The 18,076-nt window shown below is 45.7% G+C and overlaps 1 protein-coding gene across 1 annotated transcript; it reads left to right on the top strand.

Moving 5' to 3' along the window:
* The first annotated feature begins 9,719 nt into the window (after positions 1-9,719).
* Positions 9,720-11,105, top strand: LOC123169605 (GDSL esterase/lipase At5g45910-like). The gene has a single exon (XM_044587475.1). It carries the CDS (start codon positions 9,773-9,775, stop codon positions 10,910-10,912), a length of 1,140 nt encoding a protein of 379 aa, XP_044443410.1. The 5' UTR covers positions 9,720-9,772; the 3' UTR covers positions 10,913-11,105.
* The last annotated feature ends 6,971 nt before the right edge of the window (positions 11,106-18,076 follow it).

Here is an 18,076-nt window from a genome sequence, read left to right as displayed (position 1 = left end):
TGTGAAACTATTCCACATTGTTTTAATTGAAGACCAAACTCGTAACTCAAATATTTGTCTCCGCGATCAGATCGTAGAAACCTTATTTTCTTGTCACGATGATTTTCCACTTCACTCTGAAATTCTTTGAACTTTTCAAATGTTTCAGACTTATGTTTCATCAAGTAGATATACCCATATCTGCTCAAATCATCTGTGAAGGTCAGAAAATAACGATACCCGCCGCGAGCCTCAACACTCATCGGATCGCATACATCAGTATGTATTATTTCCGAATAAGTCAGTTGCTCGCTCCATTGTTCCGGAGAACGGAGTCTTAGTCATCTTGCCCGTAAGGCATGGTTCGCAAGCATCAAGTGATTCCAAAAGCCCATCAGCATGGAGTTTCTTCATGCGCTTTACACCAATATGACGTAAACGGCAGTGCCACAAATAAGTTGCACTATCATTATTAACTTTGCATCTTTTGGCTTCAATATTATGAATATGTGTATCACTATGATAGAGATCCAACGAACAATTTTCATTGGGTGTGTAACCATATAAGGTTTTATTCATGTAAACTGAACAACAATTATTCTCTAACTTAAATGAATAACCGTATTGCAATAAACATGATCAAATTATATTCATGCTCAACGCAAACACCAAATAACACTTATTTAGGTTCAACACTAATCCCGAAAGTATAGGGAGTGTGCGATGATGATCATATCAATCTTGGAACCACTTCCAATACACATCGTCACTTCATCCTTAACTAGTTTCTGTTCATTATGCAACTCCCGTTTCGAGTTACTACTCTTTAGCAACTGAACCAGTATCAAATACCGATGGGTTGCTACGAACATTAGTAAAATACACATCAATAATCTGTATATCAAATATACCTTTGTTCACTTTTGCCATCCTTCTTATCCACCAAATACTTGGGGCAGTTCCGCTTCCAGTGACCAGTCTCTTTGCAGTAGAAGCACTTAGTCTCAGGCTTAGGTCCAGACTTGGGCTTCTTCACTTGAGCAGCAACTTGCTTGCCGTTCTTCTTGAAGTTCCCCTTCTATCCCTTTGCCCTTTTCTTGAAACTAGTGGTCTTGTTAACCATCAACACTTGATGCTCTTTCTTGATTTCTACCTTCGTCGATTTCAGCATCACGAAGAGCTCGGGAATTACTTTCGTCATCCCTTGCATACTATAGTTCATCACGAAGTTCTACTAACTTGGTGATGGTGACTAGAGAATTCTGTCAATCACTATTTTATCTGGAAGATTAACTCCCACTTGATTCAAGCGATTGTAGTACCCAGACAATCTGAGCACATGCTCACTGCTTGAGCTATTCTCCTCCATCTTTTAGCTATAGAACTTGTTGGAGACTTCATATCTCTCAACTCGGGTATTTGCTTGAAATATTAACTTCAACTCCTGGAACATCTCATATGGTCCATGACGTTCAAAACGTCTTTGAAGTCCCGATTCTAAGCCGTTAAGCATGGTGCACTAAACTATCAAGTAGTCATCATATTGAGCTAGCCAAATGTTCATAACGTCTGCATCTGCTCCTGCAATAGGTCTGTCACCTAGCGGTGCATCAAGGACATAATTCTTCTGTGCAGCAATGAGGATAATCCTCAGATCACGGATCCAATCCGCATCTTTGCTACTAACATCTTTCAACATAATTTTTCTCTAGGAACATATCAAAAAACAGGAACAACGCGAGCTATTGATCTACAACATAATTTGCAAAATACTATCAGGACTAAGTTCATGATAAATTTAAGTTCAATTAATCATATTACTTAAGAACTCCCACTTAGATAGACATCCCTCTAATCCTCTAAGTGATCACGTGATCCATATCAACTAAACCATGTCCGATCATCACGTGAGATGGAGTAGTTTCAACGGTGAACATCACTATGTTGATCATATCTACTATATGATTCACGCTCGACCTTTCGGTCTCCGTGTTCCGAGGCCATATCTGTTATATGCTAGGCTCGTCAAGCTTAACCTGAGTATTCCGTGTGTGCAACTGTTTTGCACCCGTTGTATTTGAACGTAGAGCCTATCACACCCGATCATCACGTGGTGTCTCAGCACGAAGAACTTTCGCAACGGTGCATACACACGGAGAACACTTATACTTTGATAATTTAGTGAGGGATCATCTTATAATGCTACCGTCAATCAAAGCAAGATAAGATGCATAAAAGATAAACATCACATGCAATCAATATAAGTGATATGATATGGCCATCATCATCTTGTGCTTGTGATCTCCATCTCCGAAGCACCGTCATGATCACCATCGTCACCGGCGCGACACCTTGATCTCCATCGTAGCATCGTTGTCGTCTCGCCAATCTTATGCTTCTACGACTGTCGCTACTGCTTAGTGATAAAGTAAAGCATTACAGGGCGATTGCATTGCATACAATAAAGCGACAACCATATGGCTCCTGCCAGTTGCCGATAACTCGGTTACAAAACATGATCATCTCATACAATAAAATTTAGCATCATGTCTTGACCATATCACATCACAACATGCCCTGCAAAAACAAGTTAGACGTCCTCTACTTTGTTGTTGCAAGTTTTACGTGGCTGCTACTGGGCTTAGCAAGAACCGTTCTTCCCTACGCATCAAAACCACAACGATAGTTTGTCAAGTTGGTGCTGTTTTAACCTTCGCAAGGACCGGGCGTAGCCACACTCGGTTCAACTGAAGTTGGAGAAACTGACACCCGCCAGCCACCTCTGTGCAAAGCACGTCGGAAGAACCAGTCTCGCGTAAGCGTACGCGTAATGTCGGTCCGGGCCGCTTCATCCAACAATACCGCCGAACCAAAGTATGACATGCTGGTAAGCAGTATGACTTATATCGCCCACAACTCACTTGTGTTCTACTCGTGCATATAACATCAACGCATAAAACCAGGCTCGGATGCCACTGTTGGGGAACGTAGTAATTTCAGAAAAATTCCTACGCACACGCAAGATCATGGTGATGCATAGCAACGAGAGGGGAGAGTGTTGTCCACGTACCCTCGTAGACCGAAAGCGGAAGCGTTAGCACAACGCGGTTGATGTAGTCGTACGTCTTCACATTCCGACCGATCAAGTACCGAATGCACGGCACCTCCGAGTTCAGCACACGTTCAGCCCGATGACGTCCCTCGAACTCCGATCCAGCCGAGTGTTGAGGGAGAGTTTCGTCAGCACGACGGCGTGCTGACGATGATGATGTTCTACCGACGCAGGGCTTCGCCTAAGAACCGCTACAGTATTATCTAGGTGGACTATGGTGGAGGGGGGCACCGCACACGGCTAAAAGATCAAACGATCAATTGTTGTGTCTCTAGGGTGCCCCCTGCCCCCGTATATAAAGGAGCAAGGGGAAGAGGTGCGGCCGGCCAGAAGGAGTGCGCCAGGAGGAGTCCTACTCCCCGTGGGAGTAGGACTCCCTCCCTTTTCCTTGTTGGACTAGGAGTGGAGGGGGAAAGAGGAGGGAGAGAGGAAGGAAAGGGGGGGCGCCGCCCCCCTCTCTTTGTCTTATTTGGACTAGGGGGGGAGGGGCGCGCGGTCCTGCCCTGGCTGCCTCTCCTCTCTTCCACTAAGGCCCACTATGGCCCATTAAGCCCCCGGGGGGTTCCGATAACCTCCCGGTACTCCGGTAAAATTCCGATTTCACCCGGAACACTTCTGATATCCAAACATAGGCTTCCAATATATCAATCTTCATGTCTCGACCATTTCGAGACTCCTCGTCATGTCCGTGATCACATCCGGGACTCCGAACAACCTTTGGTACATCAAAACATATAAACTCATAATATAACTGTCATCGAAACTTTAAGCGTGCGGACTCTACGGGTTCGAGAACTATGTAGACATGACCGAGACACGTCTCCGGTCAATAACCAATAGCGGAACCTAGATGCTCATATTGGCTCCCACATATTCTACGAAGATCTTTATCGGTCAGACCGCATAACAACATACGTTGTTCCCTTTGTCATCGGTATGTTACTTGCCTGAGATTCGATCGTCGGTATCTCAATACCTAGTTCAATCTCGTTACCGGCAAGTCTCTTTACTCATTCCGTAATACATCATCCCGCAACAAACTCATTAGTTGCAATTCTTGCAAGGCTTAAGTGATGTGCATTACCGAGAGGGCCCAGAGATACCTCTCCGACAATCGGAGTGACAAATCCTAATCTCGAAATACGCCAACCCAACAAGTACCTTCGGAGACACCTGTAGAGCACCTTTATAATCACCCAGTTACGTTGTGACGTTTGGTAGCACACAAAGTGTTCCTCCGGTAAACGGGAGTTGCATAATCTCATAGTCATAGGAACATGTATAAGTCATGAAGAAAGCAATAGCAACATACTAAACGATCGAGTGCTAAGCTAACGGAATGGGTCAAGTCAATCACATCATTCTCCCAATGATGTGATCCCGTTAATCAAATGACAACTCATGTCTATGGCTAGGAAAAATAACCATCTTTGATCAACGAGCTAGTCAAGTAGAGGCATACTAGTGACACTCTGTTTGTCTATGTATTCACACATGTATTATGTTTCCGGTTAATACAATTCTAGCATGAATAATAAACATTTATCATGATATAAGGAAATAAATAATAACTTTATTATTGCCTCTAGGGCATATTTCCTTCAGTCTCCCACTTGCACTACAGTCAATAATCTAGATTACATAGTAATGATTCTAACACCCATGGAGCCTTGGTGCTGATCATGTTTTGCTCGTGGAAGATGCTTAGTCAACGGGTCTGCAACATTCAGATCCATATGTATCTTGCAAATTTCTATGTCTCCCACCTCGACTTGATCCCGGATGGAGTTGAATCGTCTCTTGATGTGCTTGGTTCTCTTGTGAAATCTGCATCTTGTTTGATGCGAGACGGTTATTCATTTAAATCAGAGAACAATGGTTATTCATTTAAATCAGAGAATAATGGTTCAACCATTGTTCTCTGATTTAAATGAATAACCGTCTCGCATCAAACAAGATGCAGATTTCACAAGAGAACCAAGCACATCAAGAGACGATTCAACTCCATCCGGGATCAAGTCGAGGTGGGAGACATAGAAATTTGCAAGATACATATGGATCTGAATGTTGCAGACCCGTTGACTAAGCCTCTTCCACGAGCAAAACATGATCAGCACCAAGGCTCCATGGGTGTTAGAATCATTACTATGTAATCTAGATTATTGACTCTAGTGCAAGTGGGAGACTGAAGGAAGTATGCCCTAGAGGCAATAATAAATTTATTATTTATTTCCTTATATCATGGTAAATGTTTATTATTCATGCTAGAATTGTATTAACCGGAAACATAATACTTGTGTGAATACATAGACAAACAGAGTGTCACTAGTATGCCTCTACTTGACTAGCTCGTTGATCAAAGATGGTTATGTTTCCTAGCCATTGACATGAGTTGTCATTTGATTAACGGGATCACATCATTAGGAGAATGATGTGATTGACTTGACCCATTCTGTTAGCTTAGCACTCGATCGTTTAGTATTCTGCTATTGCTTTCTTCATGACTTATACATGTTCCTATGACTATGAGATTATGCAACTCCCGTTTACCGGAGGAACACTTTGTGTGCTACCAAACGTCACAACGTAACTGGGTGATTATAAAGGTGCTCTACAGGTGTCTCCGAAGGTACTTGTTGGGTTGGCGTTCTTCGAGATTAGGATTTGTCACTCCGATTGTCGGAGAGGTATCTCTGGGCCCACTCGGTAATGCACATCACTATAAGCCTTGCAAGCATTGCAACTAATGAGTTGTATTACGGAACGAGTAAGGAGACTTGCCGGTAAGGAGATTGAACTAGGTATTGAGATACCGACGATCGAATCTCGGGCAAGTAACATACCGATGACAAAGGGAACAACGTATGTTGTTATGCGGTTTGACCGATAAAGATCTTCGTAGAATATGTGGGAGCCAATATGAGCATCCAGGTTCCGCTATTGGTTATTGACCGGAGACATGTCTCGGTCATGTCTACATAGTTCTCGAACCCGTAGGGTCCGCACGCTTAAAGTTCAATGACGGTTATATTATGAGTTTATGTGTTTTGATGTACCGGAGGTAGTTCGGAGTCCCGGATGTGATCACGGACATGACGAGGAGTCTCAAAATGGTCGAGACATAAAGATTGATATAGTGGAAGCCTATATTTGGATATCGGAAGTGTTCCGGGTGAAATCAGGATTTTACCGGAGTACCGGGGGTTATCGGACCCCCCGGGGTTTAATGGGCCAAGATGGGCCTTAGTGGAGAAGAGGTGGGGCAGCCAGGGCAGGCCGCACGCCCCTCCCCCTCTAGTCCGAATTCGACAAGGAGGGGGGCGGCGCCCCCTTTCCTTCCTCCCTCCCTCTTCCTTCCCCCTTCCCTTACTCCAACTAGGAAAGGAGGGAGTCCTACTCCCGGTGGGAGTAGGACTCCTCCCTGGCGTGCCTCCTCCTGGCCGGCCGCCTCTCCCCCCTTGCTCCTTTATATACGGGGGCAGGGGGCACCTCTAGACACAACAATTGATCCCTTGGATCTCTTAGCCGTGTGCGGTGCCCCCCTCCACTATAGTCCACCTCGATAATATCGTAGCGGTGCTTAGGCGAAGCCCTGCGTCGGTAGAACATCATCATCGTCACCACGCCGTCGTGCTGACGGAACTCTCCCTCAAAGCTCGACTGGATCGGAGTTCAAGGGACGTCATCGAGCTGAACGTGTGCTGAACTTGGAGGTGCCGTACATTCGGTACTTGATCGGTCGGATCATGAAGACGTACGACTACATCAACCGCGTTGTGCTAACGCTTCCGCTTTCGGTCTATGAGGGTACGTGGACAACTCTCTCCCCTCTCGTTGCTATGCATCACCATGATCCTGTGTGTGCGTAGGAATTTTTTTGAAATTACTACGTTTCCCAACAGTAGGTACCCAGGGAAAAAACTTCTGGTCGAAATTTGCGTTGGTGCCAGGGAAAAAAGTTCCGCTCGCATTTCAGAAGAAATTCACGAAACTAACAAATTTTAGTAGGAGATGATAAAAGATAATCTTGATCAATTTTTTTGAAAATTTCCTTATTTTATTGTTCTAATTACCTAAACTGATGTTTTTCTAACACACAGGAGATCAGCATGCCTATATATTAAGATAGAAAGCAAGTTACAATCACAAAATTTTCTTTCGTGTTTGCAGCGCCAGCACAAGGTGGCAGCCCAAACCAATCATCTAGATACATTCATTTTAAGACGAGTAATTCCGAACGGAGGGAGTACTTTACAACTCGCTTTACTATCGTTGCCCACCGTGCTCTACTCATGGCAGTGGTGGTTTGTTTAGATGTAGTCTTTGTGCTTTTCAAGTCTTGTGCCTTGGCGATTACAGACAAGGATAGGTGGGAGGTGTTCTTGAATACCCTCCGGTTGCACTCGAGCCAAATACTACAAAGTGTGCAAAGGTTGACAGAGTTTGCCCCCTTTTAAAGCTTAGGAGGCAGAACAGGCTGGGCCTCTAGGGCATATTTCCAATAAAGAGGCAGAGGGGAAATGGTGAGGAAGAGGGATGGGGAAGCCAAGGCGGAATTGAGCGGCCGCAGCTTATCAATTTGAATTTTGAATGAGGATTGGAGCTGAAGGCGCGGGGAAGGGGGAGGGGATGATCGGAGGAGAGAGGCGGCATGAGAGACGGGACTGGGGGAGGCCATGAGCAGGTGACGGGAAAGACGAAGCAGACCGATTGGGGAAGAATGGCCGGCACTAGCAGGCTCTTCGCAGAAAATTTGCTATTATCCTTTCTGGCCGAAGAACATAGAGAAAAGCTGGGCAAGGCAGTGGTTCGACTCTTGCCGTTGCATTTTTTATTCCCCTCTCCACAAAGAGGCAGACAGACCATCAACATGAATTGCCTCTTTTACAGGAGTAGAGATAGGCATGACTGGCTGAAATATTGTGGGATAGACAGAGCCCATCGAGTGGGTCGTGGATATAGACCTAGTCGAGCATCATAAGCATGGAAATCTCTATTTGCCGTTCTCTGTGACAAATTGTCACTGATTGGCACAGATGCGAGTGACCTAGCAAAAGAGATGAGCCAGCCCAATTACGAGATAACACATGCGCTACAATATCAGGTTTTGCGAACCTTCTAGAAGGTTCATGGCCAATTTTGGGAACCTTCCAGAAGGTTTCTGAACCGGTTTCATTGGTTTTTATTTTTATTTTTCGTTTTTTGGTCTTATGTTTATTTTCTCCTTCTGTTGTCTTTCTTTTCGTTTTTCCTTTTCTTTTTCTTTTTTTATTTCCTTTTAAAATAATTTTTAAATTCCATTTTCTTCTATTTTATTTCTTTCTTTTTTCACAATTTCAAATTTTGTTAAAAATTTCGAAAATGTTCCTATTTTTGAAATAAAATCACAAACTAAAAAAATTCACGTTTAAAAAAAATTCTGAAGCTAAAAAATGTTCTTGTTACAACTTTTTTTCACAAATTTTAAAAATATTGGCAAATTTCAAATAATGTTTTTTAAAAGCAAATCAGAGTTTCAAAAATTGTTCACAGATGCAAAAAATGTCCCTTTCCCAAAAAATGTTTCGTTTTTATAAATTTGGTTAAAAATTCAGAAAGAATCCAGTTTTAATATTTTCTCACAAATTTAAAAATTGTTCGTATTTTTTAAAAACTCGTTTGGAATTTTGAAAATGTTCCTGTTTTTCAAAATTTGTTCACAAAACTATATATTCTTCCTATTTTAAAATTTTGGTTACAAATCCAAAAAATTGTCAAGCAAAATTCAAAACTATTTCGTGTCTGTCAAAAATTGTTCTGAATTAGAAAATAAGTATTCCGAATCTTCAAGAAATGATTGAAAAATAGAAAATACTCGGACCTGTCGATACAGTTAGTTCCAAAGTATTCGCGCTGCACGTTCACCATGAGCGGTAATTAACTCCAGTGGGTAGGTAACTCTTTTTATCTAGAGGCGGATGGCGAGTTCGGACCTTTGCTAACGCGCTGCATTTTTTCGGTGTTAAAAAAAATGTTCACGTGTGTTTACTACTTGCATGTAGATGTTCAAAAATTACTACGTAGTTTTGAGGGGATAAAAAATTACTAGTTGCATTTTTTGTGGCTAGGTACCTATTTCAAAAACTACGGCCAGCAAAAAAAAAGCCTCCAATGGACCTCGTCTCAGTGCACATCTACATGCAACCAGCCGGCCCCTGTTTGTTTTTTGTTTTGCCTACGAAAACTTCGCGCACAGGTAAGAAAAACAGAAAACTTCGCCCACGAGCCAGCATCCACACGCGGCGAACGCCCTCGCGCGCGTCACGGCCGCGTGTGCTCGCCATTGAATCGCGCCCATGAGACGACGACGAACTTACGGTTGATCAGTACCTGACCGACCGGAGACGGTGCTAGCTAGGTTGCATGAACGCACGTACGCATGCGTCCAAGCCGGGCAATTAACCACGATCGAGAAGCGCTCATCGGAGGTGGTTGTTCGATATATAGATCGTCGGCGGTGAGAGCTAATGCCAGCTGGAGCGAGAGGGCACGCGCGTGCAAAGTGTCGCAGCGCGCGCGTACGTGGACGGGCTCTCATCCACGTTATATACAACTTCGTGCACAGCGTAGTTGACACGCCTGGCGAGCTAGAGCGCGTGCAAGATCAGGTGCTAGATCAACCGACGACGGGGACGGCTAGCCATGGCTCGGCGAATCACTAGCGCCATTGCCGCCGCTGGCCTCCTCCTCCTCGGCGCCAGCTGCGTCTTCCTGCTCGCGGCCGCGGACGGAGACGGCGGGGCAATGCGGTACAACGCCATGTTCAACTTCGGCGACTCGCTGTCGGACACGGGCAACCTGTGCGTGAACAAGTCGGCGGCGGAGGAGCTCCTGCTCACCTTCGCCAACCCGCCCTACGGCATGACCTACTTCGGCCACCCCACATGCCGCTGCTCCGACGGCCGGCTCGTCGTGGACTTCCTCGCGCAGTCCCTCGGCCTCCCTTTCCTTCCCCCGTCCAAGCTCCCCGGCGCCGACTTCCGGAAGGGCGCCAACATGGCCATCGTGGGCGCCACGGCGCTGGACTTCGACTTCCTCAAGTCCATCGGCCTCGGCTACCCGATCTGGAACAACGGCGCCATCAACGTGCAGCTTCAGTGGTTCCGCGACCTCCTCCCGCGCGTCTGCGGCGGGCCGCAGAGCTGCAGGCCCTACCTCGCCAGGTCCCTCTTCCTCCTCGGCTCCATCGGCGGCAACGACTACAACGCCATGCTCTTCTTCGGCTTCAACGTCAGCCGGGCCAGAAGCTACGCCCCCAACGTCGTCGACAACATCGCCGCCGCCCTCGAGAGGCTGATCGAGCTGGGTGCGGTGGACATCGTGGTGCCGGGGACGCTGCCCATAGGGTGCGTCGCGCTCTACCTCACCATACTGCCGAGCCGCGACAAGTCGGACTACGACGAGCATGGCTGCCTCAAGCCGCTCAACGACCTCGTCATGTACCACAACTCGCTGCTCCAGGACAGGCTGAACCGCGCCCGCGCCAGGCACGGGCCGGCGGCGAGGATCATGTACGCGGACTACTACGCCTACGCCATGGACATGCTCCGCGACCCGGCGCGCTTCGGCTTCACCACGCCCGTCGCGGCCTGCTGCGGCGCGGGCGGCGGCCCGTACAACTTCCAGTTGGACGCACGGTGCGGGATGAAGGGCGCCACTGCGTGCGGCGACCCGTGGAGGCACGAGTCCTGGGACGGCGTGCACCCGACGGAGGCGGTGAACAGGCTCGTCGCCGACGGGTGGCTCAAGGGACCATACTGCCACCCTCCCATCCTGCAGTAATATACTATCACCTACGGCAGGAGAATGAACATGTGGGGAAAACGTGATGTTTAGTAGTAGTTTGAGGCTTCCGATCACCGCCATTAGCCAACATCTTTGCGGCCTTTAGCCCTTTACCTTTCGGTATTGGACTCTTATGTGTAGGTGTAGCCGAACCTTGAAGATCACTACCCAGCCCAGTGTCCGTTTTACATCATATGCTTTTGCTGAAAATTTCATTGACTACAACCTAGAACCTTTTCATACTCACCCATGCATCATAGTTTGATGATTCCGAAATTTGCATCATTATCTTTTGAACCCAAGGTTGGATTTATGACCCGTTTGTAAAGTATCCATGCGATCTCGCTATACAACTATGCAGAATCTCCAACAGCGACCTGCGAATTTTCTCCTGCACCCGTCCGCGGACATAGATGCGAGAGGTCGTCACCCAACGCTCCTCGCATACATTTCAACAAGAATCCGAATCAAAGGGACGAAATTCATTCAAACTAGACGGATTTCATTAAAACTCGGACATAATTTACACAAAAGGTCGGTATTTCGACCGTTTAACTAAAAAACTAGGAAAAAAACCCTAAACCTTATACCGGACGACCACGAACTGCTCTGCCTTACCGCCGTTGCCATCCGTGTCGTCGTCGTCCCTCCAGCAGCGGTACAACGCCGGAGGGCCGCGACAGCCTTGTCCGGTGGATGCCTGCCGCTCGCGAAGGAGCCTCTCCGCCTCCTGTCGCGCTGTACGGAGGGCTACCGCGGCGCGGACACTGTCGATGTAGCCTTCGGAGCCCAGGTGGTGGTTTTGCCGCGACCGGCGTTGGTGGAGTAGTCGCGGCCCGCTTGTCGATCTTGGCGAGCTTGCCGTCATGCGGCGGCGCCGCCTGGCGGACGTCTCCGCAATGGTGATGGAGCGGTCGAGTGCCCACGTGGCGGCGAGGTCAGGGCCGTTGCGGACCCATTCTGGCGCCACGTCCGACTTGGCCAACACGGAGCAACGACGGGCATTACGCCGGTCGTACCTCGCCTCCCGCCTCGCTGCGCGCTCCGCCTCGGAAACCATGGCCCAAAAGCCGGAGGCGCCGGTGTAACCGCCTCCTGCCGGTCATACCTCGCCTACAGTAAATAGATCATATTTTATGCACAATTCCCAAGTTCCATATATGTTTGCCGTAAGATGTACGTCGGTACTCTCTTGCCGAGTACAACAGTCGGCAGAACCTTTACCAAATTTTATTTGGCCTTTGCCAAGTTTTTGGGGCACTCGGTAAAGGTGTAGATTCTAGTAGTGAATATTACCATGCACATGTTGTCAACTAACAATTGAACACCGTAAGCTACATTCAATCACAAAAGGCCCAGTAAAGTGGCACTTCAAGGATTCGATGACAATAATACTCATAGATGCTTTATGCACTCCAAACATTTCTATTTACTATGGCTAATCATAAACTATAAACCATTATCTAGATACTTACTAATCGTACACTATAGAGATCTCTACAAAGATATTTTAGAATTCTCCAAAATCTGCTCAAACATCCATACATGAATATATGCACACACTATAATTCATGCAAGTGACCTAAATTTATCCACAAATACACAAAGTTTGATCCTATTTGCCTTATTTACCTTTTTCACATTTATGGGGATTTTTTAAATATCTTTTTAAGTGGCAATGTATTCAAAGGGAAGAAATAATGTAATTTTAATTACTAAATAATATGGTGCAAGTTTAGCGTGTAGCGATTATACTTTCGATGATAGATGTTATAGTTATATAACAAAGAACATCACAACTAAATTAATTTATATGGTTAATAACGAGAATTGAACAATAGAAAAAGAAATTGTCATATAAGTATAAAAGTTTAATACAAATATGTAAGGTGTGGTATCTGGGCATCCGGCCTTGTTTCGGCATCCGTGTAGACTCCTGTTTTCAACCATTTGATCTACATCGTGTGTATATGCTCAGTTGTAGAAATTTTCCAATAAAGCGCTCAGCTACTGCCGTCTTACTGGCAAAGTGCCCCTAAATATGGAAAACGTCATAACATGTATTTGTCCAAGCCCTGACGATCCTCCACACTGACCCACCTCGTTGCTGGTCCTCGCCGCCGAAGCCACCGCCGACCACAATCAGCACACCTCGTCGACCACTTTGCCGGCCCCCGCCGCCAAGGTCACCGATGGGCGTAAATCTGCACATTCGACTTACACTTTGCGCCTCCACCTAGTGGCGCCGTCCTGTTGCAGACTGACATGGGCGGCGAGTACAGCCTAGACCCCCTTGCAGAGCAATGATGGCTATGTCTTTGAATTTTTCTTATTCTTGTTTGATGCACGCCCTGGATGTGTATGGTGAACTTGTACAATAGAATTGTTGTTTGTTGGCTGTACGTATAGCTTCATCGTTTACAATTTGGAATCCATCGTTGGTGATTATTGGTTGTGAGCGCATATGTTGGAAAGAAACGACCAATTAATCATATTGGCAATTGAGACGTTCCTTACATACAACATGATGTAATATAACTCTAGTGCTGCTAGCCTGGTGTATTCTGAAGGGTTTTTTCACCTGATACATGCTAACAGTAGCTTAGCAGCCCAAAGAATTCATGAATAACATAGCTTGTTGCTCCTCCTTTGAAACCTGGTGCATGTGCATTTAAATTTTCTTTAACAAAACAAGCTTTCAAACCTTCATGGACAACTGGAACTCGTAGCATCTGCAAACCACTCGTAACTGATTAAGCATGCATGAAATGTGATACAAATGAGACAATAATTCGATAATAAAAAACAACTTCTCATCCATTACACAGATTAAACATTCAATAGAGTACTGAAATGGTATGAATAAGCCCTGCTCTTTTCAAGAGTTGCAGCTATCAAGATGCACCATTTGGAAGCCTTGGAGTTACATTGCATCATGTAAGGATCGCCTAAATTGCATACCAGGACGAACAAGGTAATAAGAAATTGTGTCTCTCTGAATTTCTATTCAAGAGTCAAAGCAACTTCCATGCATTTGTTTCTGAATTCCACCCACAATTGTTTACATTCACATTCCTAGCTTCAATTATCTGGGTTCATGGCCGGACACAGGGAACAGGCGCCAACGACTATTTAGATTAGGTATTAATTATACCTCTAGAGCCGGACTAGCACTGCTTAGTTGATGTAAATGTAATGAGATCCGTCAAGTTTATATGAAATCCGGCCGTGCTTGAAGGAATTTCGTCCGGTTAGTTTGAATTGTTAGCCGGATATATACGGGCAGTGTTGGATGAGGGTTTCCCGCATCCATGTCTGCGGACTGGTGCCTCTATCCGTAGACGGATGCACGAAGAAATTTACAGGTTGCCGTTGAAGATGCCCCTAGCCAAGACCTTTGCGGCCTTTACCTTTCGGTACTGCACTTACATGTGTAGGTGTAGCCGAACCTCAAAGAATCACTACCGAGTGTCCGTTTTACATCAAATGGTTTTGCTGAAAATTTCATTGGCTACAACCTAGAACTTTGTCATACGCGCCCATGCATCATATTTGATGATTCCCAGATTTGAATCATCATTACCTTTTGAACCGAAGGTTGGATTTATTACCTGTTTGTCCAGAATCCATGCCACCTCACCATATAAGTATGAATGGGATGATGGCCATTTCTGTATGCAATCATGCATGGAAAAAGACCACCACACCATTAAACCATGCCTGGGAAATGTACATATATCCAATAAATATTGTTACAACATAATAAGTCACATTTATTTTTAGTGTTGGTTCTCATGTTATCAGTCTAATTTTTCATCAACCAATTCTCGCAGCAACGCGCGGGGTATTCTCTAGTTTCCCGCGATATTTCAGCCGGTTATTGCCTATAAAAGAGCATATCTTTGTCTATGTCTCTCTTACAGAATTGTCCATCTATGCCAGTTCTTCTCGTCTCTAGCAACCTTCTAGCAGAAGGGGAAACTCCATATCATTGAAGCCATGCAATTTTGATATTTTTGTGCTACTTCTACATGTCCTTAGCCGTGGCGCCTCAACATGTTCAATCATGTTTTTGAAGATATCATTATTATTTTTGAAACTATTTGATCTTGCTTTAGACATGTTTCCCACACACTTCATCGTGTTTGACAAAAGTATCAACACACATATATTTCACTATTTTAATCAACGTTTCAAAGACGGTTCATGTGTTTCACACAAAAGAAGTTTGGAATAGCTTTGAACCATGCGGGGAAATATCAGAATGACTCCAAGGTGGTACGTACAAAATTTATGCGAGTCTTACTATACTTCGCTTAACTATTTTACATGAGTTCAATCATCTTTGTGTTGATAATCTTAATGTTTCAAAAACAAAATTCATTTCACTTCACATGTGTTTTGCACATATTTATGAACGGTCGACAATAATATTACCAGTCACATGTTTTGATTGTGCACACACGTTATTTCAATATACTCCAATTCTTTTTTGCGAAAAAATATATTCCAGTTAAACAAAGATGGGTCGTTGTGTTTTGCACATGTTTTAATGTTTTTCAACAAATACTAGAGGGTGATGTGCGCTTTGCCCCACTGTTCGTGAGTTAAGTCTCTTTTTTCGAGCTATTACAGTCAGAGGTGGGCACTTTTACATCGAAGAATTGAACTGAACTGAGTTGACTAACATTCCTAATTTATTAGGTTTATGGTGTTCGGTTTGGTGTTTTCATTGCTAGTTGTTTGTGTTTGGGTTATCCTACATAAACCGAATTAACCATTAGACCATACGAAATGGACCTCCCTTTTGTCTAACTTCCCTATATTGCTGGCACGTGTAGGCATGGCCCTATGCCTATGCATAATGCACACCTTCACCAGTTCAATTCACTCGTGACTCTGCCTCTCAAAATAATAATCCTTGCACTGCTTTTCTTCCACAAATAGATTTTAATTTCTCAATCCAATCACCTTCCAACCTCGAGGTTATATTTATTTCCAGTAGGCCTAGCTACAATGGCTCTTCGGCAAGTGCTCATGTTGTGTTGGATCTCCGAAGCTTTATTCTTTCTTTCTAGCTCCCCAACGCTAGCATGGGTCTCACACCACGATTCACCTATAGAGATCGACGGGGAAGACAGAGAAAGTACCCGACCACTCAGACCAGAAATAGCAAGTTGGTGCCACCCACTCACAAACACATGAACTAGAAAACTAATTCACCCCTTCCCTCCACAAGCGTAATAAGTCATAAAAATGGAGGTCCTATTTAGTGTGCAACGCTTTGAAGGATGACCAAACGAGCACAACCCATGATAGGTGCTTTAGTTGGCTGGCCAGTCACCCTGGTGGTCTCTGCCCATCCGAAGAAGTAGAGAAAAAACAATGAGGAAGGGAAACCGAAATATTAAGATAATATTAAAAATGATCCAATAAAATAATAAAAATATTAGGTCCTCTGCTCTGCTCTGCTGGAATCTTATGTTTATGTGAGCTCTATGTGACACAACCTGTGGTCTACGATGCTGCAACATATGCATGAGTGAAGAACTCATGTGTCGAGTCAAGCAATCGTTGTGCTACTGCCTAGTACAACCTCACTTACCAACCGGATAAGAATAGCAGAGGGATACTGTTAGGTTTTGTCCATACACAATCAATCACATTTTTATCTTTATCTTTACCTAATATTAAAGGATGGAGGCTTTCATAGTTCTCCATACGTCACCCTTTTATATCCGTTAATTTTGAATTAACATAAAGATTGACGGCTGAGATTTCTCTACTTTTTTTTCCATAGGTAGCGCTCGATCGACCCCGTTACGCTTTTTCCTGCAGCCATTGCCATGTAGCGATCCATGTGGCTGGCACACGTGAACTTGATCGGCCCAAGCCCAACTGAAGTCTACCTGCGTTCCTGACTCGCAATCGATCTCATCAATCGGGCCAGCCAACGTTCCTGACTTACCTAAAAACCAACGTTCCTGACTCGATCACGATCCATCTTTACTTCCTGACTCGGTGTCCTTGTGCATCCTGATTCTGGATCGGTGGACGAGGATTGCATGGAGCACCGGAGGACGGGCTAACAGGCAACGTCTTGGGTGGCGGCGAATAGTAGAATAATAGGGGAAGGGAGGAGGCCGACACTAAGGGAAAGAGCAGCAGAGTCCGAAGAGAGCTGCAATGTGGACAAAGGTAGGGGTGGAGTGCCCGGCGATGCATCGTTGGGGAAGAGAAGGGGTGGAGTGGTCGATAGCTAGGTGCAGAGAGAAAATGTTGCGGATTTTGGCTTCTCAGACGAACGCCTCGAATCCCAGCTCCAAGGTATATGCCCTGCCATGGTCAGCTCAATCACGCTGACACGGTGAACTCTCGTGCAGCCGAGCGTCCGCGCCGCCTCATCTTCCTTGAGCCGATTGTCGCGTTGCCACAGCCATGATCCGCCGGTGGAGAGGTCGGGCTCACCTTAGGCAGACGAGTCATACCCTCGTACGTGGGGTGGCTACAGACGCCGTCGCATTGATCGCTGCAGCGGCCCCTCGCTAGACGTGGCCTCAGTTACCGCTACTACAATGGACAGAGCCGCCACGCGTTGGAGGACAAGAAACCGCCTGACTGTTTTCCTCACAAAAATGCAGGAATAAACCGCTGGAGACCTTGTGATTCTTCAGTGCGGGCGGGAGATCTTGAGTTCGTGACCGTGTCATGCAAGCATGCATCCGCAGAGAGCTGAGAGCTGACTGAACGAGCCGTGCTGTTAGGTTTTGATAGGTCTGGGCGGCCAGCAGCTACAGGATAAGATCATCTTGGTCAAGCAGATTGCCATAGCGGTGTTCGAGGGTGCCGCGAAGGTGGTGCGATAGGTATGAGGCCTTGTGTGCAGGCCCGTGGAGTGCGCAGCATGCTACGTCCTCGACAGTTAACACCTGCCGAGTCCGCTCGCCGGCCTGATTCTGCAGCCACTTCTGCCTCGCCCGCGCATAGGCTGTGTGGAGCGGCAACCTCGTGTCGTGTGAGACCCAACAAAGAAGGAGGGCCTGCAATGTGGAAAGGATACATGCGCTGCGATTTCGGTGTTGGCTGGGTGCACTAACTTCGTGCTGGTCTGCAAGGTACAACCAGGTTATTACTTATTAGCCTCTCAATCTGAATGCCCTT

Source organism: Triticum aestivum, chromosome 7D (assembly GCF_018294505.1).
Source record: "Triticum aestivum cultivar Chinese Spring chromosome 7D, IWGSC CS RefSeq v2.1, whole genome shotgun sequence".
Taxonomy (NCBI): Eukaryota; Viridiplantae; Streptophyta; class Magnoliopsida; order Poales; family Poaceae; genus Triticum; species Triticum aestivum.
Note: the sequence above shows the minus strand (reverse complement) of the source record. Positions and strands in the feature narration are given on the sequence as shown.